The sequence below is a fragment of the Clarias gariepinus genome, chromosome 10, assembly GCF_024256425.1.
Source record: "Clarias gariepinus isolate MV-2021 ecotype Netherlands chromosome 10, CGAR_prim_01v2, whole genome shotgun sequence".
NCBI classification, from domain to species: Eukaryota; Metazoa; Chordata; class Actinopteri; order Siluriformes; family Clariidae; genus Clarias; species Clarias gariepinus.
In genome coordinates, this window is record NC_071109.1 from 1,764,696 (window position 1) to 1,775,000 (window position 10,305).

The 10,305-nt window shown below is 38.9% G+C and overlaps 1 protein-coding gene across 4 annotated transcripts in view; it reads right to left on the bottom strand.

Annotated features, from left to right (window-relative positions):
• Positions 1 to 5,366: 5,366 nt before the first annotated feature.
• The window catches only part of gria2b (glutamate receptor, ionotropic, AMPA 2b), a 40,383-nt gene continuing 35,444 nt past the window's right edge, over positions 5,367 to 10,305 (bottom strand). For 2 of the 4 annotated variants that reach the window (XM_053505571.1, XM_053505574.1), the window contains exons 15-16: positions 9,128 to 9,262; positions 5,367 to 5,973 (exon numbers count right to left, since the gene is read on the bottom strand). In XM_053505571.1, coding sequence (XP_053361546.1) covers positions 5,809 to 5,973; positions 9,128 to 9,262 — 300 coding nt within the window. In that variant the 3' untranslated portion in view covers positions 5,367 to 5,808. Of the gene's footprint in view, positions 5,974 to 9,012; positions 9,263 to 10,305 lie in introns of all 4 variants that reach the window. The other 2 variants (XM_053505573.1, XM_053505572.1) reach the window with 1 other exon arrangement.

Consider the following 10,305-nt stretch of genomic DNA (forward strand, 5'->3'; position numbering starts at 1 on the left):
CGTATTCTAGTTTGTCTTTTATGCTGAGAGATGAGTATGAGAACTGAGTAGATGTGTACAAGTTTAATTATGTCATAAATTATTAACATTGTGTGTGTGTGTGTGTGTGTGTGTTGCTGTAGTAGTACAATCATGAGAGATATGTAAATGTGATGAAGAATTTTGTGACTTTTCTCAGTAATAAAATAAAAAATTATGACCGTAATACAAACTCTGTTGTTACTTATTTTACTTTAACAGCGCAACACACACTGTGTTCTAGTCTTTAAATAAAGTCTTTTTAATGAAAAAGAAATCTGGACATACTCACATATACTCTCAGTTTAATTTCAAGAGTCAGAAGGTCAGTATAGTGTGTGTGTGTGTGTGTGTGTGTGTATGTGTGTGTGTGTGTGATGAAGAGAAGCACACAGTGACGTCTCCTCTCCTCTGTAGTGTTAATGAATGTCACACTCATGTTCCTCCCCGTGCTCCTGTAAGATTATCCTCACTTCCTGTTTTCTGTTAATTACAGGATATTGATGTCGTGTCGCTCCTCTCCCACCTGAACTGCAGATAATTACGCTTAAATAAACACTCGGTGTGGAAAGAAAACAAATTAGAGGAGGAAAAAGATGGAATATATTAATAGTGATGTGAGATAAACAGACTCAGACTGAAACATGGCCTGTGTGATAATAAAGGTGACGACGCTCCTCTCCTGCCATGAAGCTCGTTTAGACATCATCCTGAGCTTCCTCACTCAGGCTGGAGGTCCTTCTCATGTTCTCATGTTGTAGATTAAATGTTTTATCTGAATCATCAACAGAGGATTTTCACTTGAATGTGTCTCACCTTTAATATAATAAGTGAAAGTGGTCAAACTATTGTATTTTTATTTTTATTTCACACCTTAAAGATACAGTTCTGTGCGAAAGTCTGCATTTTTTTAAGTATAATTGAAGTATTTTAACGTTTGTTAAGGTGCTGCTGCCTAAAGGCCTGACTACTGCCACTGAAACCATAACAGCGTTTCCACCACTGGTAATATCAGTGCAATACTATTAATTACTCATATGTAATGAGACCTTTTACTGTTTAGTCCTGTTTATACTTTCACACGGTTATCCTGAGTCCATGTGCAAACAATAACACGAGAAGAAAAAAAAAACCATTCTCTGCTTTTTGTCCTTTATTTTCATTTTTGTATTGACCGGGGCTTAAACAGGCAAATCAGAATAAAAATCAGAGCTCGTATAAGATGAGCCCTTCGCGCAGATCAATGCTCAACTCCCCCAAACACCTCCCCCCCCCCCCCCCACTCCCCAGCTCTGCCACTCTCTGGGTACCCTATTTAAAAGCTACAGTAAATTAGGCTAGGCTAATAAGCTGCTAACTGCTAATGGCTAAACTAGCATTCTTAAGCTCAAGGAAGGCTTGGTTAGCTGTTAGCAGTTACCAGCTACCTGCTAAAACCTAACTTAGTGACCCTTGAATCTTAACTATTGGCTAACCTAGCCTTCCTCAGATCTTAGTTGTGTTGTAACTTTTGTATTACATAATAACATTTATTTTTTGTGAGTTAATGCTCTTACATACATTTCTCTTTTTGTGTTGTTCAGCAGAAATGCAGGTGGGTCACGCTTGATAAGGTTCTCACGTGGATGTTACTGGTCCCTGCATTCTGATGCACTTTTGGGGCGGTTTATTTTAAAGCTACAGACACTGAAACAGCACATTTGGAAAAGGAGTGAAAGTCTTATATTAACTTATGTAAATAAAAAGAAATATCATAAATTAAGGATTAAAATCTATTTAAAAATCTGTTACATGACTATCAGTAAGGTTTGACTGCTTTAGATAACAGGCCTTATTCCTGTTATCGTTCGTTTTCGCCAGCAGCAGATTATTTCTGCATGAAGAATTTTATTAACGTCTACATTCTCTGCCAGCAAAATGAGAGACGAAGCCACCAAAGCGTCAGGAGGCAGGCAGGCGGTCGAGTGAAACCGAGCCAAGTATGGTGTGTGAAAAACACGGCTCCCGTCCTGTGAAGTCCCAGGACAGCGAGTAAACCGGAGCAGTGATTAAAGCGAGAGCCGGACCGAGTGGAGAGAACAGCAGGACTGACCTGAATATGCCAAAGCACATTGCAGGTAACATCAGAAGAACCTCGATTTATCCTCATAAGACGGAGATTAGAAAGCAAAAAAAAAAAAAAGCAAAAAAAGACCCATTTATCAGAAACGATCCATAGGATAAAACTGGCCATTTAAAGAGGGCGTGAAGTTTTCCATCAGCTCGGTCTCTAGAGACAAAACCTCGTTTAGAACATATTAAACATTCAGCTAACTTAAAGCGCTTAAAGTTCTTAAATCACTTTGTTTCTATTACATTTTTAATCTAGTGTGCTTGTGTACTTCTGTACTGTATAGTTGGAATGTTCGTTACCGTTGTTTAACACTAAATACACGCAAATCACACAGCGATGTTATTAGTCATGTTTTTATTCAGAAAGAGTTCCAAAAAATAAACAAGTCGGCACAAAGTTAATTACAAAGTAAATAAACTGCCTGGAAAGAAAAAAAAAAAAATCTAATGTTACTTTTAGAATGAGAAACTTAAAAGTGATTAAAAAGTACGAGTTATTTAAAATCCAACAATTTACTTAGGGGAAAAAATAATTAACCATGTATTGTGCAAATATTTGTCATGTTCTTACAGATTGTGTTCTTATTACTGATATATTAATATATGGTTATTTAGCACACGGTATATGTAAGGGTTACAAATCATCATAATAATTATTATTTAAGTCAAATTTAAGATTAAAACAGGCCTACTGTAAATGTAAATATTTCTCTTCTTTAACATAAACATGTATAAGTCAAACAAATTCCTGAATAGAAATAAAAAGAGTAAAGAAAGTTTGATTGAATTTTATGTGAATATTTGACTGACCAATCTCAAGCCCCGCCTTTGTTCTTAGGCTTGCCACTGTTGCTAGTCACAATAAGATCACATATCTACTCAAAATACTTCCAGCTCTGGCTCCACCCCTAATAGAACTATAACCAATCAGACCACAGTCTCCGCCCCTCACATCACCATAACCAATCAGACCACAGTCTCCGCCCCTCACATCACCATAACCAATCGGACCACAGTGTCCGCCCCTCATATCACAAGAACCAATCAGACCACAGTCTCCGCCCCTCATATCACTATAACCAATCAGACCACAGTCTCCGCCCCTCATATCACCATAACCAATCAGACCACAGTCTCCGCCCCTTATATCACTATAACCAATCAGACACGGTCTCCATTACCATAACCAATCAGACCACAGTCTCCGCCCCTCATATCACTATAACTAATCAGACCACAGTCTCCGCCCCTCACATCACCATAACCAATCAGACCACAGTCTCCCCCCTCATATCACCATAACCAATCAGACCACAGTCTCCGCCCCTCACATCACCATAACCAATCAGACCACAGTCTCCGCCCCTCACATCACCATAACCAATCAGACCACAGTCTCCGCCCCTCATATGACAAGAACCAAGTTCTCCCACACCTCCCCATGACTGACTTCACTCCCTCCACTGGCGACCTGTAGCTGCCTATCAAAATTAAAACACTGATGCTTGCCTACAAAGCCATAAACAGACCAGCACCCACTTACCTCAAGGCACTTATCACATCCGGCACTACACCACGTTCCCTCTCATCTTCTAGCACTACTCGACTGCTCCCACCGTCTCTCAGGGTACAAGAAAGACCTGCATCAAGACTCTTCTCTGCTCTGACATCTAGTTTGTAGAATTAACTTTTCTAGGAATCCAAGGATCTGACTGAAGATACTGGCAGTCTTCAAACGATGACTAAAGATCTTTTGCTGCAGTATTTAAATTAACACATTAAAGAGAAATAAAGGCAGGTGCTTTTTTTTTTTTACTGTTACTGGTGCACCATTTATGGGTTACAGACTGAGTCGCTCTGTATAAAAGTGTATCCCCAGAAAAAAAGTGTATCCCCAAGTTTACACACCATTGCCACTGCAACCAATCAGAGCACAGTTTATGCCTTTACTCGTGCCAGCAACCAACTGAAAGCTTAATTTCCACCTTTAGCACACTACAGGTAATCAGAACACAGTTTCCACCTCTACTAATACCGCAATGCCAATCAGAGCACAGTTTACAGCAATAATGCCAGTACAATGAATCAGAACATGGTTTCCATGATTAGAGCAACCAATCAGAGCACAGTTTCCACCCCGAGCGCCACTAGAGCCAATCAGAGCACAGCTTCCGCCACAACCAACTGGAACCAATTAAATTGCTGTTAGCAGATTGTGATTTGATATCAATTATGTTTTGTTCTTAGGGGTAACAAAGTCCCTGTTCTCCCTTATTCCCTTTCTTGAGTGTATCCAAGTGTGGGTGGGGCTTAGGTTCGTTCAATCAGTGTAAATCAATAAAATTGAAAAAAAAAAGCCTAAAAAAGAGTTTAAATGAAATAAATGATTATAATAGTTGAGTCACTGCGTAGGCCATCAAACAGTACAGAGTTACAGAAACTTAGAGAATGTATTGATTACATTCACAACGAGGACAGATTATATTCCGACTATATTCAGGAATAAATTTGGCACACTCACTTATTTGGCATTTGAAACAGACGAGCGTGTCGATGTGTAACACATCTACTGAATTCACAGCAAAACATTAGGCAATAATACATTAAGTACTAATTTTCTTTCCTTTTTCTTGCATTCATATTGTCATTTTTTTTCATATATTTTTTTAAACATATAACATAACATAACATAACAGCTACCCTGATTATTGGTGAAAATACAAAAAACAGGAAATTATGATTCAAGATTCAGATTAACATAAACATATCTGCTGCACTACTGTCAAAACCGATCGCAAAAAAGTCAAGCATTGCTAGATATCTCCATAGAAACACCGAAATGTTAATATTATACGACTAATAAATTACGTAAGCAATAGATTTGGCGTTTTTTTAAAAAGTATGAAACTAAGAGCTGAGCTCGAAAAGTACACGGAGATTAAGATGTACAAGTTGTTTTACACACAACCGGTATGTAAGCAGATTCATTTGAAAGCATTTTTATGTGAAAATACATAGAAAATGTTTTTACTGGCATTTTTTTGTGGTTTTATTTATAAAAGAACGAAGTCTGTTCAAGCCGACATAGACGACAAACGAGGCATGTACCGATAGTCAAGTCTGTCAATTCATATCACGATATTCGTCTAACAATTTTTCGGGGGTTATAATAACAACGCAAATTCTATTATTTATAAAAATGATTAATAAATAGTTATATATTTTCATTCAAACTAAAGTCCTGCCTAGAAATGGAATCTAGGGAACGTGACAGAATTGTGATAACACAGCGATATTGTGCATCATACAAATGATTATCGGCAGACGCCCAGACGAAACGCACAGACGCTCCTAAGACGTAAAATTCACACTCGTCAGAGAATCCATCTGTGACCAGGGGAAGTGACCTCATCACCTCTTTAGGCGTGTTTTAAGGGGCGAAGACGTCACTGTGATAAGTGTAGATGTGTCGCACAAATGTCTTTTTTGATATTAAAACACGGCCTTGATCGTCTCTCATCCGGGATATAAATAGTGATAGAAAGAGAGAGAGAGAAAGAGAGAGAGAGAGAGAGAGAGAGAGAGAGGAGAAGAGGGAGAGACAAAGAAACGGACCAAAGGAAAGAGTACAAGGGAGGGATAAACCATTTTAAGGCACTCGGCGGGGGGGGATTTCCCTCACGAAAGATCGGTTAAGCTGACGTTCATGCCAACGTCGGGCCCTACGTAGGGCACAGGGTGGACGCCTTTAGGGAACTCGGGACTCATGACACGGCCGTTCTCCCCTGTACTCCCGGTGACAGACAACCTCGCCTTGTTCCTCATCGCATCTGAAAAGGTCACCTAAAAACACACACACACACACACACACACACACACACACACACACATAGTGGTTAGGTTTAGGAAAGTCTACTTATACACAAATGTCTCACCGTGTCATGGAGACTAGGGGTGTGACGATATGACACGTACATGACAAATTAATTTATTCACGAATTTCATCCCTCATGCAGTCAATCAGCCAAAATCTTCAGACTTTGACGTCTTTAATTTTTTATTTCCTCGACTAAAGTTTTGTGTGAATTCCTGATGGACTTCCTGTCATCCTTAAATACTGACAAAACTCCAAACAATAGCTGAGCGCCGTGAAGTTATTCGTGGGTGCCTTCATCTTGGAAAACTGCAGTCATTAATTAATTAATTAATTGATTCATTAATTAATTCTTATTTTTGATTGATTCATTATTTAATTAAATTCTTGAGCGATGTGGTGTGACGCTACTCCTCACAATTAACAAGCGATTGAAGTTTGATTCTGTTTATTACAAGAGAACTCCTTGCGCCCCCTTCCGAGTGGTGCATCAGTAACAATCTCATTCTATCATCTGTGGATTGTGAGTTCAAATCCCAGGTGATGCTGTAGCCTCCAGCAGCTGGGAGAAAGAGGAAGCTGATTGGCCGAGCTCTTTCGGAGGGAGGGAGGTGAGAGGCACTCTAGCGCTCTTACATTGAAAATGGTTCTGGCCTTGACTGGTGTTGGCAACTGTTTCTCTGGGGACTTGACAGTTCGATAGTTCATGACTGGAACTTCTTACAAGTCTACCTGAGTCTTCAATAACTACCTGGACTCCATATTAACATCAATTAACATCAGCTATTATAGCTAAACTGCCTCCCACCCTACACACAGTATAAATGCAGATCATTTACTGCTTTCTGTTTCACCCAAATGAGGATGGGTTCCCTGTTGAGTCTGGTTCCTCTCAAGGTTTCTTCCTATTACCATCTCAGGGAGTTTTTCCTTGCCACTGTCGCCCTCGGCTTGCTCACCAGGGACAAACTGACCATTTTGATTCATACAAATTCACATTTCATACAAACTTAAATAATTCTTTTGACTGTGTAAAGCTGCTTTGCGGCAATGAAAATTGCTAAAAGCGCTATACAAATAAAATTGAATTGAATTGAATTGAATTACATTATTCGCAGCTCTACAGCCAATCATGGGCTCACGCAAGCGGAAGGAGCGGATAGCACTGTCCTCCGAGTGTGTTACGTCGCCCCCTATGGTGCGTGAGTGAGAAGTTTGAAAAGATGCGGTCGCCCACCGTCACGCGGCTTGGAGGAAACATTTGATGGTCTTTACGCTCCCTGGTTGGTTGTTAAAGCCTTGATGGGGATGTGGGCTAATGACTGGTGGGAATTGAATACGACTAAATTTGGCAGGAAAAAATATTTATAAAAAAAGAATCAAACAAGATAACTCCTTATGCTATGCTAGGAAACTAGTTTTACAGTTTTAACTGTGTAAAGATAAATCAGAATGTTAATAACTGTAAATCGAGACCTTGGTACTTTTGGTGAGATGTGAGCTGGCCTATAAACTAGTTGAAGTTTCAAATTAGCATATTAATGTTTATTCATATACCTTGCCATTTTTAACCTTTGGCCATTTGATATTTTCCACAGCACATACCATGCATTTTCATGACTTAATTAACATATTACTGCTTTTTTATTACACTTGCTAAATATAAAATCATGTGACTTTGCAATGCAAGAAAATGTACTGTGAAAAAGCCATTTACATTTATTTTTTTTTTGCATTAGTGTAACTGCAGTAGGGATACATGTCACTGTTCTAACTGTTTAAGAAGCCTTTATCATGGTTGACTCTTATACAGACAAATCGTTGCACCCCTAGTGGAGATGTCAATGTAAACCAGATAAAATATGAAGTGGAAGAACATTCAAAACGGAGACGTGAACAGATAAAACGTCACCAGGGACATTACTGTAAACACACACTGATCAGTTACGTCACATCACGTTAATCACACTCACGGCCTTTATGATAACCCTGTGTCACACTAGCTAGTGACAAGTATCTTCTATAAATACAGTAAAATAAAAAAAAATCAGTAATATATATATATATATATATATATATATATATATATATATATATATATATATAAAACTGAATTTAAAAAAAAGGTGAACAAGCCACGCCCAGAAGGCTATCAAATAAATTTTTTTTTCAAAAGCTAACTACATACTGTAAGCACAAGTGTATTAATGCAATAATCAGTGAGAAAATTGTCGATTTAGATTTACTTTACAATTAGATTTGGATTTACGTTACAATTTTGCATTAGCGACCGACTCCTCCTGCATTGTACTACTAGTTCACGTACGCTCATGAGAGCAATCAGAGCTTGTATATGACAGGATGAGGTTGTAAGTAATTGTAATTAGAAACAAAAGTTCCAGTTCTCGTTCAGACCAATGGTTGAATTCAACTCTAACCCTAGCACACCACATGATCACAAGGGGGTCATCATGCTAGAAAATGGTTTGAGTTCCAGTAAAAGGAAATTGTAATGCTACACCATTCTAGGAGACATTCCATACAACTGTATGACTTTCTGGAGAAGAGCCAGATATGGGTGTGACGGTCAGGGTGCACATACTTTTGGTCTAACAGTGAAGCGGGAAAAAAAATGATGTAGACAATGAACATCGCCTGTCGCTTTGTTCCTTGCTAGTGTGAAAAAACAGGGTAGTAACATATACGGTGAAGAGGATGAGGATGAGGATGATGATAATGAAGATGACGATGAGGAACAACTGAACAGTCAGGCACTAAACCAAAAAACTAAAAATGAAGGAAGGAAAGTGTTTAATGTTTCACTCATTACGGGTGACGTAATGAGGCTCGGGAGGGAAAGTAAGACATTACTCCATTACATACGATCCACCTTCGTCCAAAATCTCCTCATTCACGAGCACACTGAGGGGAAATGGGGTAGATGGAAAGCGTGCACTGGGGGGGGAGGGGGAGAAAAATAGCACGGATTCGACGGCCGCGTATCCTACCCCCTTAAATTTTTACACTTTCGATCCCATATACGTTGTACCCTTCCTTATAAGTGGCAAAATTCTGAGAATTCTGCGAGGAAGTGGGATTAATATTCTGTGCACTCTTTGCCACCTTCATGCGCTTGGCCTCAGCGCGCGACTTGTAACAGAACTCGACCAGAGCCACCAGCATGGCCAAGCCCAAACCGCCCACCAGGATGTAGAACACACCGGCCACGTTGCTCAGGCTGAGCGCACTCGTCTTTTCCTGAAAGAATGTACAAAAAAACACACTTAAAGGTCCTGAAAGGGTGGCGCAAACACTCACAGTACACAACAACAACAACAACAACAACAACAACAACTAGAAGATACATCAATGCAAAACACAATTCAAAGGAAAATAAGTGTAGAGGTTGGAGGAGGATGTAAAAGCCGTTGTGGCTCAGAGACAGCATGCTTCAGATGGACGTTCTGGTGAAGGTGTGGATGTTTGTTTAACTGGTCATGAATACTGACTATCTGAATATAATCACAATAGTCATCTTTTGTTAATTTCTTGGAAAAACAAACACAACAAAGGCAACAATGTCTTAGTCACAACTTTCAGCTCCAATGTATCACATTTTTCCAGATTTTGACCCTATTCATCATCCACAATCGTTATTTATTCTCCTTTTTCTGATATTCACAAATTTCTATGTGAGTATAAATTATTATATGGTCAGTTTTCTGTACTTGTTTGCTGTTACTACGGTAACTAATGAAGCTCCCTTGGTACACATTTGCCTGGATTTTGGCCCTATCCGTCTTCCATAATTTTTTTACCGCCATTACTATCACCAATTTCCATTTCACGGTCAGATTGCTTACACAGTAAAATCCCTGGTGTTGATTTAACACTGATATAAGAAAGCTGGGGAAGACAAAGGCACAAGGGGAATAAATGCAAATTGTGAAAGGCGAACAGGGTCAGAATATGGGCAAATGTGATACACCAACAAATAACCAAAAAATAACTATGTGATCATTAAAAATTAACATTGTAATCATGTTAGCAATATGATAAGTTTTTATTACATTCCAAGTAAGCTAAAAGTTGTGATTAAGACATCCTAGCCTGTTGCTATGACATACAGAGTAACAAGAACTAGCTAGCTCAAGACAGTCACAGTATTAGCTGTAACAGATACCACTTTATAAAATTACATCTAATAAATGACAAAACTAAAATCTTTGTGCCAATTGTTGTGTTGTCACTGGATATCACTTTATAGTGGGATTAATAATGCTGGGGCAAATAAAAAAAAT